This window comes from Onychostruthus taczanowskii, unplaced genomic scaffold (assembly GCF_017590055.1).
Source record: "Onychostruthus taczanowskii isolate IOZ18803 unplaced genomic scaffold, ASM1759005v1 scaffold38, whole genome shotgun sequence".
Taxonomy (NCBI): Eukaryota; Metazoa; Chordata; class Aves; order Passeriformes; family Passeridae; genus Onychostruthus; species Onychostruthus taczanowskii.
The window spans coordinates 14361373-14379281 of record NW_024501237.1 but is presented as its reverse complement, the minus strand read 5'-3'; the positions used below and the strand labels follow the sequence as shown (position 1 = coordinate 14379281).

Sequence of the window (17909 nt, the reverse complement as noted above, 5' to 3'; positions counted from 1 at the left end):
AATGGAGATGACATGAAAAAACAAGACAATTTAGAAAATATGATATCTAGAACTATAATACCTTAAAGAAACCTACACCATGGAAATAACTGCAAATGAAAGTATCTGGGATTTTGGTAGCATTATCATTCTTGTCAATGGAAAAATACAGTCTTTTCAGCTTATTACTACTGTGGTCAAACCTGGCAGCATCCACAAAGGAAATGCTTCCAATGACAATCTAACAAAAAAAACAACAAGTGACCATACAAAAGACCTGCATGGCCTCTCTAACTCAGACTCCAAGCCACAATGAAACAAGAAAACTGAATTGAGTTCAAGTTTCAGCATGTCTCTTCTGTCCCCACATCTGTCTGCCGACATAGAATGTCCAAAAAAAAAAAAAAAAAGCCAACAAGAAGTCAATAATATATAATCTAATATTTTTTAATTTTATGTACAGGAATATAACGTTATGGCAACTTTGTACATGAAATACATACAGTATTTAAACATGAAAATCAGCTAGGTAAGAATTTACATTAGCAATGAAACTGCTTCATGTGCAGCCCAGTTAATACTTAGTTTAAATCTGTATTTTATTGGGGGGAGATTTTAATAGTTTACAATCATAGAAACATAAACATTTAAAACAAGACTCTATAAAATAATTTACAGAAACCCTACCATCTACACTGAGAGAAAGGGCATATGTCTGTGAGTTGTGTGTGTGAGTAACAAGGTGAACAAATGACGTATCTCAGCCTCTTAGAGTATAAAATAATTTAGAAGCAGTTCATGCAATACGGAAGCAAAGGCGTGCCAGTTCCTCCGAGGTTTTCTGCTACCTTGGACATCTACTGAGCATCACATGTGGGTCACTGGACATATGATAACACCGCTGCCAAGTGCTACCAGACAGCACCAGCCTCAGTTCCTTCAGACAATGACTTATGTAAACATAAATATACAAGTTGATATCTTTTCTACACAGTACAAATACAGGTCACAACTTCTCAGCTGTGCAAGTAGTCAATCCGTATATTCGGAAGCAGGATAATGCTCAGTCTGGAGTTCCCTGTGTTCCTCCATCCAGGGGCACTAACAGAACTTTCTTGTTTTCACCAGTTTGCTCTGGTATTTCACCGAATGCCCGCCGTGCCCTATCACGTAAACATCCAGCAGGTAGGACTTGCCAGGCTGCAGGCCTCTGATTGTCTCTGTGGTCACTGCTTTCTGGATGTTCTGGCTGTGGAAGTATTTACACAGAACCTTTTCCGACTTCTTCCTCGTGTCTGGACCCAAGCACTGGTTCTGCTCTCTTTTCTTCTGCTCTTCGTTGTAATTGTCATCCACTTCCCTCTTGTAGATGCAGAATTTGTTCCTCTCCTGCGTGCCCAGCCACGCCACGGTGACCGAGGAACACGTGCGGAGCTTGTCGAAGGCTTTGATGCGCGTGTCTTCGGGAAGGGAAGGGAATGACTGCTTGTTAGGCCTGGTTGTAGCCAGGATCTTCAGCATGGAAGCACCTTTCTTGCTGCCCTTCAGCCTAATAAGGTATTTAGCTTTTGCTTTCCCCCGGAGCTGGAACTGCCGCACACCCTCCACACTTTGAGACAAGAGGAGCTTTCCATCCCTCCTAACTTGGATCTGAACAGCATCCAGGCAGGAATGAATGGAAAAGGTGACTTTTTGGTGAGATGAAACAGGGGCAAAACGTAGAAATTTGGCTCCCTTTCTTTTGATGAACACATCTGTAACTTTGCCATCCTTCAGCTCAACTGTTTTCTGCTTCGCCTCTTCCTTGGTCCTGGCAAAGGTGCCGACATAGGCAGTGCTCATGTTGGTGTTGGTGTTCACTGCAAACATGTCAAAGTAGTACTGCGTGTCCGGCTTCAGGTCAGACACGGTGAAGATGTTCTTGTTCCCAATACAAACTCTATGCAGGTCAACTCTTGGCTTTGGGGATGTTTGCCGCCCAAACTTGGAGGATTTTAGGAAACCACGTTCTTTGCCAGAGTTGTTGTCTGCAGGGAAGCCAAAATGGGCAAAGTCAAAGGGACTGAAATCCAGACCTGGCTTTGGAGCCATCATGAAGGCATCATCAGAGCTGAGCTTGGCTTCAACAGCACAGAGGCTTTTGAAGTTGTGCTCCTTGTTGATGACTATGCAGTACTGGATGGGCTGTCTCAGTAAGGAGGCCGTGGGGCTCGGTTTCCATGCCAGTGTCACCGTGGTACGTCCCAGAGAGGTGACATCGATTCTGGGATCGTAAGGTAACTCAGGATAAGGCTGGTCTGACTCTGGAGTCGTGGTTGCATACACTTTAAAATGGGTGTCTTTCTCTGTCGACAGCAGATCCAGCTGGTACAGCCCAGAGGGGGAACTAGAGGACACAAAGTACTCCACGTCATTGCCTTTGTAGGAGAAGAGCTCCGTGCCTTCCTCATTGGTAATCTGCTGTTTCTGTTGCTCAAGGGGCTCTGGGTCACCTGGAATATATGCAAAAGAAAACATTTGTACAGACACTTTCAGCAAATGTGAAAAAACAGAACTCTAAAAGGCACATTTTACTACATAAAATATGAAAGTGAGATGGAAAAGGGAGGTTTTGTCTTCTGAGGAAGATGTAATTGATCAACACTTCTGTCAAATCAGAGGGGAAAATTGGTTTGGCACTCAGGTTAAACCCAAACACAAAAGAAATTCCACCTGACCAGCGTTAGTGAAGTCTCATGAATGGTAGCTAACTTTCCACTGGAGTGTCAGGCATCCCACTTGGAGTTGCCATGCAGTTTTCCCCGAGGGAAACTCACTCATCTGCCTGTTCCTGGATGTGGACTCTTGGCTTTGGCCATCTGAGTCACACTACAATTTTGTTCCCAAACAGAGTGGGGACCAGAGGTGTGTCTGCCATAGCAGGTGGTGTGTGGGACAGTTCAGCACTTGTGTCAGAGGCTCTGGCAGCTCTTTTCTCTCCTGAGCGGCAGCTACACGGCTCCGTGTCTGGAGATGAGCCCGTACGAGGGGTGAGCTCAGTCCTGCTGCAATGCCAGCCCTGTTTCTCCAGTTTTATCTTCTGTAAACACCTCACAGCACAGCCCCCATCAAACTGAGTCACTCTGGGCAAACACAGTTTGCTCTGGCAGCATCCAGACCCCTGTAACTGTAACCCCAGCATTTACTTCTTTGTAGCCCTTTTCCTTTTCCTGTTGCTGCCTGTTGTCAGTCTCCTGCACTGGAAGACTGAAACAGCAGGAGATCATAAAGACAGGTCTGCTGTGAGACTCAGTGTTTGAGGAACTTTAAATCCAGGAGAAGAGCAGGAAAGGGGACAGGGGAAGCTGCTGATGTTGTTACCTGATCCTTCCCCACTGGCTTCCTCTGGGAGCTCCTGCACACTCAGTTTCCACTCCAGAGGGGCATCACACGGTGTCACTGTCACTGCTAAGGGAGTGTTGTCCTCTTCAACCACAAAGAAATACCTAGAGGGAAGTTAACAGACCCACATGTCAGGAACTCCTGATGGCAGCCAGCTGGCAGGGATTGACTGGGCATGATCAGGGATGGTCTTGGTGGGGCCCCAGAGTCAAAAGTGTTACCAGCAGGCAGAGTGAGTATGGAAAGGCTGGCGGGCCAGAGCTAAGGAGCAGGGCTCACACTTCTGTGTCAAGGCAGAGCAGAGGGGTTTCTGGCCTCCAGCAGCTTTACTTTCTACCCCTATACTACCTAGATACAAATAATCACAGAGATATAAATGTGGAAAACTGATCTCTCCTGGGACTTGGGGATATGCTCTTCCAAGCAGGACGCACATTTTACACTGTATCCAGGAGAGCACATGGAGATACACACACACCCAGCTGCCCTCCCACATCCCCCCAGGCACCACACATCACCAATTGTGAAATGTTCCTCACCAATGAAGGCTGGAGGAGGTATGTGATATGAGGCAATGAAGCTCTTCCCTAAACTCTCTGGAGCCTCAGCTTCTTCCCCAGTCTAACCCTCAGTATTTTCTGACTCACAGGGTAAATTTTGGGAAGTGGGGATTTCAGACCAGGCTGCCTAATGCTGCTTCTTAAAGCACAGTAGGGAAAAAAGAAGAGGGACAAGTGTGGGTGGGTCAAGCCTGTAGTTTCTCATTTCCTTTCCTCTCTGGTTACCTCCAGACATGGTTAATGGCCCCACTTCAGAGAAATTCTGCAGTCTGGGGGAGCTCTGGGCTTATCCCAGAAATCAAATAAATTGGACAGAACCTCAGCTGGGCAGGGCAGATTGGGCTGAAGGCTCACAAATTTCCTTCACCAAACAGAACACTGGCATTTATATTTTTCTGGTTGGGATCCAGTTTTTCTCTCAAAGCACCCAGCAACCAGAGCTACTGTCTTCAATGTTTGGCTTCCTCACTTGGGCCAGAGAGAAATACCTTTTGGGGGTGTCTCGGAAGAGGTAGCTGCTGATTTCAGCTCCGTCAGGGATGACTGACGAGTCGTGGAAGAACGCCTTGTCTCGGATCTGCATCTGGAAGAGCTCCTCATCCCTGGTGGGCAGCTTCTGGGGCCTGGAGTCGAGCGGCAGCAGCAGCAGCAGGAGCAGCAGCGGGCAGCGCAGGAGGAGCATCCTGCAGCAACGACAGGGAGTCCCACCTCAGGAGGGGCACCACGTGCAGCTCGTCTGTGCTGGAACGTGGGCACACCTACAACAACCTCACGTGTGCTTTGTCTTCTGCAGGCACCTTCACTGCCACACAAACGCCAGGAAAACTCGCTGTAAGGACCAAGCTCGCACTGTTACAGCGCTTGGATAAAGGGTGTCCCCCAAGATTTTCCCATCCTGAACAGTGACCAAAGCAAGCCCAGGCACTGGTTTCAAATTGGAATCGCTACCAAAGAGCAAAAGCCTTGCACACGCTTTGGTGAGTTACACTTTGATGTTTTGCCACAGCAGAAACGGAGCTCGCTGGCCTTGGGAGCTCCAGTAAGCACAGAGCAGATGGAGGGTACATGGTCTTTGCTTCCCCTAGGAGACTTTGGTTGGGCTTCCAACAATCCTCTGGAAAGTAAATATTTCCAGTGAAACTGTTCTTGACAAAAATAGCGAATTAGGAAAACATGTGATACAAACCCACACATATTCAAAGCACATTGGTATTAGCATGCAATTCAGCAGGGCTTAATCCTCAAGCCTGATGGGAATTGCAAAACACAAAAGCAGAGAATCCTTTACAAATTAGGCATAATAATTCATAATCTCAGCCTTTTATTATTATGTCTATAACTAGGTCAGAAATTACTACCCTAACATGTACAGTGGGACAGGCTGGAAATCTTTCAGTTCAGTAGATGATCTCATATATAATGGCTCTGGGATGGGGGGCAGGGGGAAAGAGGAAACAACCCATTTCTAGTACAAGTATATCAAGTTTAAATTATTAAATTATAACCATTTTTCATTTGGAGAAGGGGGAAAAAATGTTTAGGCCATTACCTAAACTGTGCTAGCACTAATTTTGGGAAGAAACATGGTAAAAAGCTGAGCTGGCAGGAACAGTTTTATCTTGTCCCTTGGCTGAGTGTGCAGTCATGCACTGCTCTGGGTACTGCACTGTGAAGCAACTACTATTTTATAGCAAACTCTTCCTTTTACCTTTAAGATCAAATCTATCACTGAGATAGTTCTTTTTCCCACCATCCCTAATATTTATGTAAAAATAGCAAACACAAAGCTCCTTGAGAAGTGGCACACTGTAGTTCAAGCCATACTAAAACTGCTTTTCCTAAATCCCTCTCCCTGCTGCCTCCAGCTGCCCTTCTGCCTGTTCTGCTCTCAGGACAGCTACACACAGCCACCCACATGCTGCACAGCAGGGCTTCTGACACCAGCAAGGCTATGGAGGGCTATTTTCACCCTCATTTTGCTTCCTCTGCCTCTGACATTGTTATTTAATAATTCCTTCCACCAACATGCAGGTCCTCCCCACTCACCCCCTCCTCTCTGCTCTCCCCCAATATTAGCTCATTCCCTCCCCTCTTTCTGCTGTTTTCTCCAACTCCTGCTGTCCAGCTCAGTTCCTTCATCTTTCTCTTTTCCCATTGAAATCAGTGATGGGACAGGTAAAACGCATGGCAAACTCAGCAGTATCCATGAGCCAGGAGTGATGTGCACCCACAGAGGATGCAATTTTAGGTCTCAAATGGTGTGCTCTGTTATCATTTGGGATGGTTTAATGACAGGTTACTGCAGTGCTCTGCCCTGCAGAGGAGAAAGGAGTCCAGGGCTTTACCCAACATGCAATTGCTACCTACAGGTAAATCCTGATTTAACTTTCCCAGCCTTTATCAAAATTTATCCCAAACATGGTCCTGAGTTAGCTTTTGATGACAGTGGATATAGTTCCTCAAATTCAGGCTGAAGCGTTGATACTTACCAGTGAAGTTAAAGACATTTGACCTTTTGGAGCAAAGATCATAAGTCAAAATACTTGCTGGCTTGAGTCACCGAAGCCAGCAGAAAGCTCCTCTCACACAAAGCATGATGAGTTTCGTGTGCTCTAACATGCTGTTTATTGATTTTTCAAGTATTATTGTTGGCCAACAGGGATAAAATTCCTTCCAACTTAATCACAACAGTTACAGCAGATTATTTGGTTAGGTAAGAAATTCTGAGGCTTTCTGCAGACAGCGTCCTCCACATGAACCCCCTGAAACTGCAATCCTGTGTATTCCCATAGTCAGTTCCAGTGCAATGTAACCTCTACTAAAATAAACCATTTTGATTATAGGCTAAGCTTCACTTCTTAAATAATTTCACTAGCTAATGCACTTTAAAAACTCCCATAAACAGTGTTTCTGCCCCCCTTAACATCCACAGAGCAGTGACAAGGTACAGATTTGTCTCCTGTGTCTTTATCTAATTGTAAAAGCATTTCGGCTAAAAATAACTCCAAAAAGACACATTAAATTTAGTTCTATATCCCTGCCCGTCCCACACATGAAATACCTTGCAAAGTTGTCAACTGTTACTGAAAAAGGAAACTTTCATAATCTCTGTTCTTTGACAAATTAATAGAATTTTGAGTGCTTTCATTTTCACGTATCTAACCTCAGAGGCTTAAAATGGGCCCAATTTTCATGCACAACACTTCCAAAAGCGGGACAACAGCAAAGAGGCATCCAAACCTCGCTCAAAGTTTTTGGAAGCTGTGCTGTCAGTGTTACACCACTCTTTCACACCAGTTAATAAACAGATTTTAGTTTTTGCAGCACACTCATTATAATTTGGCAGGGTTTCAAACTAAACCCTCTGTAGTTTACTCATGCAAAACATCAAGAGCAAAGCAAAAAGCCCATTTATTCATCCCATGTTTGTTCCTGGGCAAGCTCACCAGTGACTTTGACAGAGTCCCTCAGAAAACGCACTTGCTAGATGTGAGCCTGTGAATTCATGCTCTGCCACCCAGCCCTCAGAAACCCCCCAAAAAAAATTTCCTTGCCTTGGATTTGTTTTTAGAAGCCAGGTACAAGCTGAGGCCTAAGCACTGCACTAAGCCACACAAATTACGTGAAACACATTTGTGAGATTTTTTGTTCTCTAGGCTGTGCCGCCTCCTTAAATGTCTTGTATTCCATTTTCTACAAGTTTGTCTTGTTTTCTTTTCTTTTAAACTCTTAGTCAATATTTTATTGATATATTCCTGCTGACTGGAGGGATTTTCCTGCTGTTTATCACTGAATTTAAGAGAGTGCCAAAATAAACAGTCCTAAGTGAAATAATAAGCACCGTTTTCCTTCTCCAGGATTGCAAAAGTGCCCTCTAATGGCCCGTCTTTACCTTTCACTTCTTCCCCAAACTGTCTCAACTGAGCCTTAAAGCCAGAGGGAAAAGTCCTGCTGGCTGACTGACCTGGAGAGTCAGACTGAGCCATGGAGCATCTGGAGGGTCCCATCTCCTCCCAGGCAGGGCTGCTCCCAGGGGAAAAGGCCACTCGGTTTTCCTGCCAGGCACCAGGACACTGAACCTGAGCAGGCTGAGGGATGCCAGGGCAGGTGGCCAGGGTTTCCTTGGATTTGAACCTGGAATGTGGCAGTGCCGTCCCCAGGTGAGCAGCTCCCAGGCTACACAAACACTGCAGTAGCAAGAGCCACACCTCAGGAGATGTTTGCTTAATGAACACAGCTGTATTTACCTAAAAAGATCAACAGATGAAAAATACGTGCTGTACATTGGAGAGGGAGATAGATGATTTTAAACACTTCAAAATTTACCACCTTGCCAGAGGCTTGGGGCATTTTCCTTCTTTCACAAAGTAAAAATAATAATTTTATAAATGGCATTTTATAAACTTGAGTTATAAGCACATACATGAAAATAATCATTAAGTCAGATTGTGGGTTTTATGACAATTATAATTAATTCCTACCTTTTTAATAATCTCCTTACCCAACCTTTCCAAAACCCCACCTATAAAAGCCCTACACAGCCCTCTCTCCTGCCTTTGAGACCTCCATCTGCAAATCTCCAGGTAAACTGAAATTATGATCAGAAATTGAGAGGATAATGGGATTTACAGCTGGCTCAGGTTCTGAGTTTAGGGACAAATCAGCTGGAGCTGTGGCAGCACCTCATGGGGTTTTCCCACAGGCTCAGCAGGGTGGGCACATCCTCAACCCAAGCCAGAAGCAGGTGGCCTTGGGGACAAATGAAATCACCCCATTTTTGATCCAGCAAACCACGAATCCATTTTGTTCGGCTTTTGGGGATCCAAGCAGTTGTGTCCTCCTGTTTGGGCTTCACTGTGCATTTATTTCACAGACACTCACAGGAAGGCTCAATCTCACCCAACACACCTATGCTGTGGAAAAAGGGAGCAAAGTACTGGATTCACCACATGCAACACTGGTACCTGTTCACAGTCATCTTCCTTGATCTATGGAAATAATGTGCTTTACTCCTCAGCTGTGGGCAGGTCACCCAGACCAGTGAAGGATTTCCAATACCAAAACAAAAAACATCTGGGTTTACCTGGAGCAAATGTGTCTGGAATAACCAAACCCTCACGTAAATTACAGAGAGTGGGAAGAGCACGACTGTAATTTAGTGAGGATAATTTCAAGGCACTGCTTGACACAGCGCTCTTGTGTTGCATTTCTTCTCTTTTTATTGTGTGGATGGTTAACTTTTTTTCCTCCTTACATCCTATTTTTAAACTCGGGTGTGCTGGGGGTGGGGTTTTTTTCTGTTTACATTACCCGTGCTGCATCTCATAATAAGTCTGCAGATTTATTGACGTGATTTAAGTCCAGCTTTGGAAATAAAAGGGCACTGTGTGACTTCTTTGACTTATTATAGGAATGCTGCAAGTAGAGGCCATGAGCTTTTCCCTTATACACTCCATTTCCAGAGATATATGCCACAAATGCACCTCAGCACACACAGTTATCACCTGAGCAACAGAGTTTAAAAGCACTTATAAATTTGGATTGTAATGCAATTAGTTATTTTAATGTGCAAACAAGGAAAAATAATCCCTTTGCAATTTAAGCATTTACTGGGAGCTGCTCAGTTTGTTTGTTTAGGGGGAGACCAGAGGGGAAAAGTGAAGGCCTGCTGTTTAATGCTGACTATTCCCTAAAGGATGTGGAAAACTCTTGGTATGCTTTTCATTTGGGCTTTTTTGTGGTTCCTTTTTTTTTTTAAAGCATCGCTTTTGGAAACTTGTTGTCTGGTCCTGCCTGGTGCCTGGGGAAAAGCATGGGCCAGGCAGGGCTGTGGGACCTCTCCAGAGGCTCGGGACAAGGAATGCAGCCCTAATGGGGATTTTAAAGACCTGTGGATTTTTAAGTCTCTGTGGATTTTAAAGACCAATTTGTTGTGTAGTGCTACAGCCAGCTTGACATGGCAGCTCCTGTTGGCAGGACCAGCTGTAACCGGGAGGGCAGGGGCTCTCAGGGACCTGTAATCCATGGATTAAAGCTCCCTAAGTACGCAGGGACATGATGGACTATAATGGTGCCTTTGAAGCATGGAGGGTCCACCGTGTCAATAATCTGTGGATTAACCAAGCACCTCTTGCAATTCCAATTCAACCCACAATTTTCCTTTGCTGGGAAAATTATTGTTTTAGCCAAGCAAATCACTGTGGCATTACAGGGGAAAAAATATAACCATGTAAAAACAGGAAGGTTTGAAGAAATAAGGGTACATTTCTTCCAAATCTTATTGAACAACAGTGGCAGTGAGCTACAGCTTGGGGGAGAGGTTAACTCCAAAGGGGCACCATTAGAAAATGAAGAACTGTCTCAAATTAGACTTGTTGAAAAGCAAACATACTCGGGGAGATATGGTATCAAAAAAATCAAATTTTACATGGACTATTTTGTTTCTAAGCTGAGACTTATTTATTTTTCCACTTTTAGTGGAAACAGATTCAACCCTGATCACATCAAAATCGTCAGCCTGGAGGTGGTGGCAGCTGGACACTTCAAAAACCAGTTGAGCCAGGAGATGCCATTTGGGATGCTCAAGGAAATGCCTCATAGTTTTCCTTTTCTCAATCAGAGACCACATACCAGCGCTTCTCTCTTTCACAGCCACCTCTGCCCACGAGACTCAGCGCCGAGCGTCAAACCCAAACAAACAGCGCGTCCCCGGCGGCCCCTGTTACAATGCTCAGTTTGTTCCTTGCCTCTCCTTGCGAGGGGGTGGCAGCGGCATGGGAAGCAGGGATGTGATGGAGCACGGGGCAGCAGCCAGCTGGCAGCCCTCCCCCCAGGACAGATGTTACCTCCCCTGGCCACTCCAGCACCGGCTGGATCCCTGCTGCTGTCCCTGCTCGTACAAAACCTCCAGGTGGCTGGATGTCACTCCTGGAGAGGGCAGGCGTCATGGGATAGGTGACTGGTACCAGCTCCTGCAGAGGAAAATATGTCACACTCGGAGAGTCTGACCCAACTCGGAGTAGAGGAATTTTTTCCATAGTCTCAGCAGGGGTTGAGCCCCAGTAGGAGAAATAAGGCAGAGAAATCTCAGTTTGCACAACTCCAGGCCATTTCAGATAACCAGCCCTGAATGCCATGCAGCTCCACCACAAATCTTTCAGCGCAAGCGCTGGCGGTGTTTTATAATGGAAAGTAATTATTATCCCCTTGTTACAAGCAATAAAAGTAGAGCAGAGACTTTCCTTGTTCAAGGAAATCCCAATATAATCCTTTCCTTTAATCATAAAACAATAGCTACTTTCCTTGGCCAAGTCATTCCGCCTTCAGCACAGCTCTCTGGGTGTAGGTTGCTCTCTCTCTGTAATGAATTTCAGCAAGGGGATTAGCGGGGACGAACACACGAACAATTACAAATTGCAACCAACACCAGCGTGTTGGTATTTGCTACAGAGCTTCCCACTGTTCCTCTGGAATACTTCAGGATGACATTACGAGTGAGCACCCTCGCCAAAATCCTCCAGGGACAGGGATGAAATGTCAGGGCATGATACAGAGCAGGAACAGAACCAGGGTCTAGGTCATGCTGTTGCATCCTTAAACCACCAGGGCAGGAAGGCTTGGAAAGGTGCTACAACACAAACCCAGAGTCATTCACTTCATTAACTACCAAAGGAGTTAAGGTTGCTTGAGCCATTCCTGGGGAATACCGCTGGCATGGCAGCTGCTCCTGGCCAACAAGGTGTTTGCTGAAGGGGAGAACACGAGGGGCTGGCACTGTGGGAGAGGCAGGGACAGGCAGGTCACCAGAGTAACTCCCAGAGCAGGAGTGGGGGAAACCAAGCTCCAGCAACAACCTGAGCACTCACATCCTGTAGAAAGCTGTGCCACAAGCACACTGGAATTCCTTATGCATTTCTCCCCTTCTCGTTTTTGGTTGGTGATTTATAAAGGGAATATTGCTTGGAAAACCTGTCAAGTGCAGAGGGGCTGATTCCCACAGCTTCCATCAGACATGCAGTCTCCCTCAGTGTCAGGAACACCACCACACAGGTACACAGGATTACAAACCACAGCCAGCCCACGGGCATTGCTATTCCCACTACCTCTACACACACAGTATTCCCACAACAGTGACTCAGGAATTCTCCTTTGCCATGTCACCACACTGCCCTTATTGCCACAGAGGGTTTCTCACCTGCCATGGCACAGAGGAACAGCAGCAGCTTTCCAGAAAGCTGGAAGAGCAGAGCAAAACAGCATGAACAACAATGCACAGTGCTTGTCTGCAATACCTGGGGAACAGACTGCATCCCTGTGCTGCCACCAGAATGGTGTCCTGCAGCTGTGCTGACCCCAAAGGAATGATGAATATTTCTACTGAACCCAGAGTTTGGCCCATTTGAGAATTGTTTAGGTTGGAAAAGCCCTCTAAGACCATTGAGTGCTGTCGCTAACCCGCACTGCCTATGCCACTGCTAACCCATGTCCCCAGGTGCCACAAGTGCACGTATTTTAGATACCTCCAAGGATGGTGACCACCTCTGCCCTAGAAAGCCTATTCCAATGTTTGACAACCCTTTCCATGAAGAAGTTTTTTCTAATATCCAATCTAAACCTCCTCTGACACAGCCTGAGGCCATTTCCATTTCTCTTATTTGGGAGTAGAGACCACTACATATCACTGGTGACCACTGTAATATATGCTATATTTACAGCTGATCCCTCAAAGTTTCCAATTCCTGAATTATCATCAGAATGCAAATCTTTCTGATTGCACTTACTATGCAAAAGTGGATTCAGTTTTAGTATTTTCTGCCTTCAGCTTTAAAAGTATGCAAAGGAAACCTTAGGCCCTGCAAGTCCTTAGTGAACCCTTAAGGTGCTCTCTCATAATGATTTGTTGCATATCAGAGTAATCCACAGATGCTGTGTCTCATTTTCCCTCGCTGGAAAAGGGCTGCTGAAAATATGTAAACATTTGTCAAGTGTTTGAAAATGGAAAGTATCAAATGTAGTGCTGAGGGTGTTGATATTTACATATTTCTACCAGCAAGTCTCAGTGTTAGACCTGGCAGATCTCAGCCACGGTTACAGCAGCAAAGACTCCAAGATCCAGCATGGCTATTGTCTCCCACACAGATCCCCACCATCCCCAGGAAGCAGCACACACCATTTCTTAGCCCTGGTTCCTGAGGGGTTACACTGGCTGAGAGCACAGGATGGCTCATCCTGGATGAACCACATCCCAGGGAGCACAACCACCTCAGCACTTCTGGGCATCACTCAGCAAATTCCCTTTTGCATGCTCACTTTTAGACTGCACATGGGTAGGTATGAGAAGGAGCAGGAATGCTTACACTGCCTAAATTTTGTATTTACTTCCCCAGCATCCTGCTTTAAAAAAAAGACACAGATTCCCACAGAAAAATTAGTGAAATGAGCTCAATAAATTAGTGAAAGTTGTTAATGAAGATCATGAGCTGCTCCAAATTTCTCGACATAGCTACCTGCTGTCCCCACCATGGTGCCTGACACTTCCCACCGCTTCCAGAGAAAATCCAAACTTCCCCCAGCTGCTCACCCAGCATCACTCAACCCCTCCAGCACTAAGAAGCCGTGTGACAGAGCAAAGATTTGACTCCAAAGGGCAAAATAATGGGGAGACAGTGAGGCAGAGCCATGGAGACTGCCTTGGCCAGAGCTGACACAGGCTCACCTCTCAGGAGAGGCTGGAAGAGCTCCAGCCACAGCTCATCAGCCCCCAGCCCATCACACCAAAGCAGGACAGGAGCACATTTGGGAACTGCCAGTCTTCAGTCTTCCTTCTAGCACCTTTTTGTTTTCTAAGCAGTGGACTTGTGCATTTCCAAGCTGGAAAGTCCTTCCCAAGGGCAAAAGGGATGAGTGCTCCAAAGGGATGTGGCACCAGAGGTTCAAACCTGCCAGGGTCACCTGCAGAGCTGTGGGAAGGGGTCTGAAAAATCAGATTATTGCAAGGGCTGGTTTCAGCTCCACTTTGCTGCTGGGCCAGTGTTTATTTGTGCAGGCTGGCAGGGGAAAGGTTAGCCCTTTATGTGCTGGCTGCCAACAAAAGCGGAGGGAAGCCATGCGGGCGGGGAGGCCGGGCTGTCATGGGTGAGCGAACATCCAAACAGCCCTAAAACCTCCGGCCCTCTTATGGCAACCATACATCCCGGGCTGACAGAGCAGTAAAGGAGGGAGAAGAAGGGAGGAGTTCCTGCATTCAGAAAGGGGGAAGACGTGGTGAGAGCTCTGGTGTGGGATCCAGCACTGCCTTCTGGGGGTGTCCCTCCGCCAGCGACTGGAAATGGCTACAACATTCTTGGATGAAAGCTACTGCTAAAGGACAGAACATCAATCCAGCATCACTGCTGATCATTGCTAAACCCAAAAAGCTGTAAAATCATAAAACAGTATCTTCTTCTTGGTGCTTTGTCCCCTCAAAGTATCTCAGCAGAGGCTTGGCCATGTGTGGGGCTCTGCCCACGGGGACGATGCCCCCGGGTCCCACTTTGCTCCCACACCTTTCACCAAGAGCCAGGAGCTGGGGTCTGCCCAGTGCCAGGGTGAACAGACCCACAGTGACCCCACAGAGTGGTGGGGATGCTCACGTACACTGTGAGCAACAGGCTGAGCCAGAGCATGTTTTGGGCTATGGAAACACACTGTGCTGAGGTCTGTGAATTGTGCATGTTCTAGTTTAAGCCCTAATTGCCTGGATTTTCTCATAAACACCCTGCAACTGCTTTTTCTTAGATGAGTGGGAATTAGAATGTGCTCCATAAATTAACATGGCACATTTCTTTCCCTGAACCTGCCACCCTGCTATCACACACTTGCAAGAGATGTCTTATTGCTTTAAAATACCTGCTTAATTCAAACATTAAATTTAGACTTGTTCACATGATGTGAGAGGGTCTTAAAACCTACTTATTTTCCCTCTTATTATTTTTTTCTGACTATTGTACTATAACAGGATTATAAAAGTTTTAATCGACTGATATTAAATCTTCCCTGCAAAATTGTAACTTTAATACCCCCTAGGAATATTAGACTTTTATTCATTATTTCTCATTACTGAAAAAATCAGTTTGAAAGAGCCCCTAGGGTCTTCCCCAAATAAGGATAAGATCCTATTAGTTGCACAAATCATACTCAAGTAATTCTTATCCAGGAGAGAAAATGCCCAGGGAATTAAACACAGATTTAGTAGCCAAAGGAAGGGAGGGAACAGGGACTAGAAACTGTTAATGCTGCACACTGATGTTTTCCTTAGCATCCAGAGACCAGCTGGCAGCTCCAAGACACTTGGCTTTCCCACACCATCACAATCCTGATCTGTAAACTGCTAAATTTCCATCAGGTTTCTGGATTTCGGAAGGCTGAGGCACATTTATACTGACTAAAAACAAATCAGCAGTAAATCTGCTGCAGCTAAATAAAGAGAGATAAAGAGAGGGAGCACTCGCTTCTTCACAATATTCTGCCTGCTTTGTACAAACATCTTCCCTGTCCAACATCCCTGCAAATGTGTGTGAGGAACCCACGATCCCGCCGCACCTCGGCTGGTCTGGTGCTGCTCTGTCTTGGTCTATAACTGAGCAAGTTATAGGTGAGAAAGATGAAAAGCATCATTTTTCTCACCCCCTAATAAAGTTTCAACAATGTTGTGTTTTCTCAAATCATACAGGGAGGAAAAAAAAAAGAAACAGACTCAATTAGGCAAACAATGCTTTTCCCCTGTAAATCACAGGGGAAGTGTTGGCCTCGGTGCTGTGTCACTTTGGGAGTGTGCGAGGGTCACACTGGAGGGGCACTCATATCCGGACCCGTGGAGCAGGCAATGAGGTAGGAGAGATAAATTATTGCCTTTTGCTTTTCAGTTTTCCAGGTGCTAGCAGCAAGTACCCAAGGCTTCCTATCTCAGCTGTCACACAAGCAACAAACATCTCTCTAGCCCCTGAGTTTAATTACCCTGAAGCCAGAGCAGTCCCAGCTCAGGCCAAACCTGAACAAGCCTGAGAAATTGGTGAGAAACGCTGAAAGAACCTGCCTGGGTGCAAGGGCAGAGCCCACGGCGAGATGCTCTGGGCAGGATCTGCTGCTCCCCGCTGGTAACTCAGGCAGTTTGTGTTCAGTGAAGCAGTCGTGCAGCGGGGCTGGCTTCTCAGGCCGCTCCTGTTGCTGATTACTCCAGTGTCATTTAAAACCCACCCTGTAAAATGCCCCCCATCAGGTTTTTGGTGAAGCTGGACTATCAGCTACCTCACACATGAGGTGACATGACACACTGCCTGTTTCTGACGTGTCCCACATGACTGACGTGCTCCCTGCAGAGCAATCAAAGCCATCCACAAAGTCATGAGATTTTCAGCTGGTTCCTGTTACAGCTCTGTGTTAACATTTATCCTTCTCCTGTTCAGTGGGTGTCCTTGCATGCAGCAAATGAGAAAATTAATTCTGAGAGAACCAACTTCTTTCTAATATTTGCTCTCTTTCTCTCCTGTCTGAATGTATTTCCAGCTTGAAGCACACTCTCCTGGAGTTATGATTTATTATCCTGACTTGTTTCCCAATCTAAGGGCAAATACTTCCTCTCCTAATGACATCTTGTTAAAGTTTTCAAACATAACATCTCCTAAGCCTTCAAAGCTCCTTCCATCCATCCACGAGCTTACTTGCGTCACCTTCTCAGGCAGAAACTATCCCTGTGTTTGATCTAGTGAGGATTTTTGCCACAGGAGTACATCTCATGATGTGAAACAGAACAGTTTCTGCATTCTGCCTTTTCCCCAAAGCAATGCTTGCACACTGACTGCTCCCCTCATGAGTTAGCAGAGCTCAAGCAGTACTTAAGTCCCTTCTCACTGGTCTTACTTGGGATATTCTCCTTCCTTGGATGTAATTTCTGATTTCTTCTGGTTTACTGCCGATACAGTTAGTGACACCAAAATACAGAGCTCACCAGCACTCAGTGTCACACCAGGTGCTCCACGATCAACGTAAACGTTGGTCTCATGGCCTGTCCATATGCTCTTACCTGGAACTTACATTCCAAACACGTATTCCTTGATATATAAACTACGTGGGGTTATCCTTCCTGATGCTGGGGCATTCCCAGCGGCATGTGCACCCTTCTGTAAGGGCTTGCAAACTTGCTTTTTTGTATAAAAGAGGCGGCCCTTCCCTCCTTCAGTCCAGTCTACTCTTCTCATCTGCATTTTACGGCCATACAGAAGAAGAAAGCAAACCCTCCCCCGTTACCTTAACTCTCACGAGTGGCCGAGCTGGTAGCCCCGAGCAGCTCTGTCGCCCTCCAGGTTACCAACCCCAGCCCCTTCGAGCGCCGGGAAGGAGAAACGCGCAGCTTTCGTGCGGCTGCCCCTAATGCAGAAAACGTGCGCGTTCGGCGGGGGCGAATGGAAACCCGCCCGCCTCTCCGGAGTGGCCATCGCTGCAAATTAGCAAAGCTGCCTCCAGCGAAAGCGAGCCAGGCACCGAGAAGATAAATACCCACTTAGCGCAGCGAAATAAAACCAGCCCCAGAAAGATGCGAGACCCCGAAGGGGGACTGAAACAGCCCCTTTCAAACAGTGAAGTAATGGGCTTACAGTTTTATTATGCGAATAAAGTTTAGTGACTTCAAAATGAACGCGAAGCCAAGCAGGACTTGTTATCCCACTAAAATCTGTGCTGTAACTGAAGCCAGTGCCCAGATGTTCCGTGGTAAAATCCCCGCCTCGCTGCTTAAAAGCACCACATACCCTGACGTACAGTCCTGGCTTGCCTTTATCCAAACCTACTTAGATTCTGGATTGTTTTTCTAGCAATCCTTTCAACTGCCATGGGAAGCATAAAAGGTGGTCTTCCTACAAAACCATTTGGTACCAGCCTGAAATGTAACCATTTGCAGAAATAAATCAGGATTTCATTTTAATAAACTGTTTATCACCAGCCTCTCGGGACATA

At 46.1% G+C, this 17909-nt stretch overlaps 1 protein-coding gene across 1 annotated transcript; it reads right to left on the bottom strand.

The window, feature by feature from the left end:
* Positions 1-410: 410 nt before the first annotated feature.
* On the bottom strand, positions 411-4646 carry NDNF (neuron derived neurotrophic factor). The gene is made up of 3 exons (XM_041412096.1): positions 4409-4646; positions 3340-3464; positions 411-2471 (listed from the first exon to the last, which is right to left on the bottom strand). The coding sequence occupies exons 1-3, from the start codon at positions 4600-4602 to the stop codon at positions 1081-1083; spliced, it is 1710 nt and encodes a 569-aa protein (XP_041268030.1). The 5' UTR covers positions 4603-4646; the 3' UTR covers positions 411-1080.
* Between the last annotated feature and the right edge of the window lie 13263 nt (positions 4647-17909).

Bases quoted from the DNA above. Each gene is read 5' to 3' on its own strand.
- NDNF (XM_041412096.1), bottom strand. From the start codon at position 4,602: ATGCTCCTCCTGCGCTGCCCGCTGCTGCTCCTGCTGCTGCTGCTGCCG. The intron at 3,465-4,408 runs GTATTTCTCTCT...ACTTCCCTCTAG, and splicing joins TTCCGAGACACCCCCAAAAG to GTATTTCTTTGTGGTTGAAG. The intron at 2,472-3,339 runs GTAACAACATCA...CATATATTCCAG, and splicing joins AGCCAGTGGGGAAGGATCAG to GTGACCCAGAGCCCCTTGAG.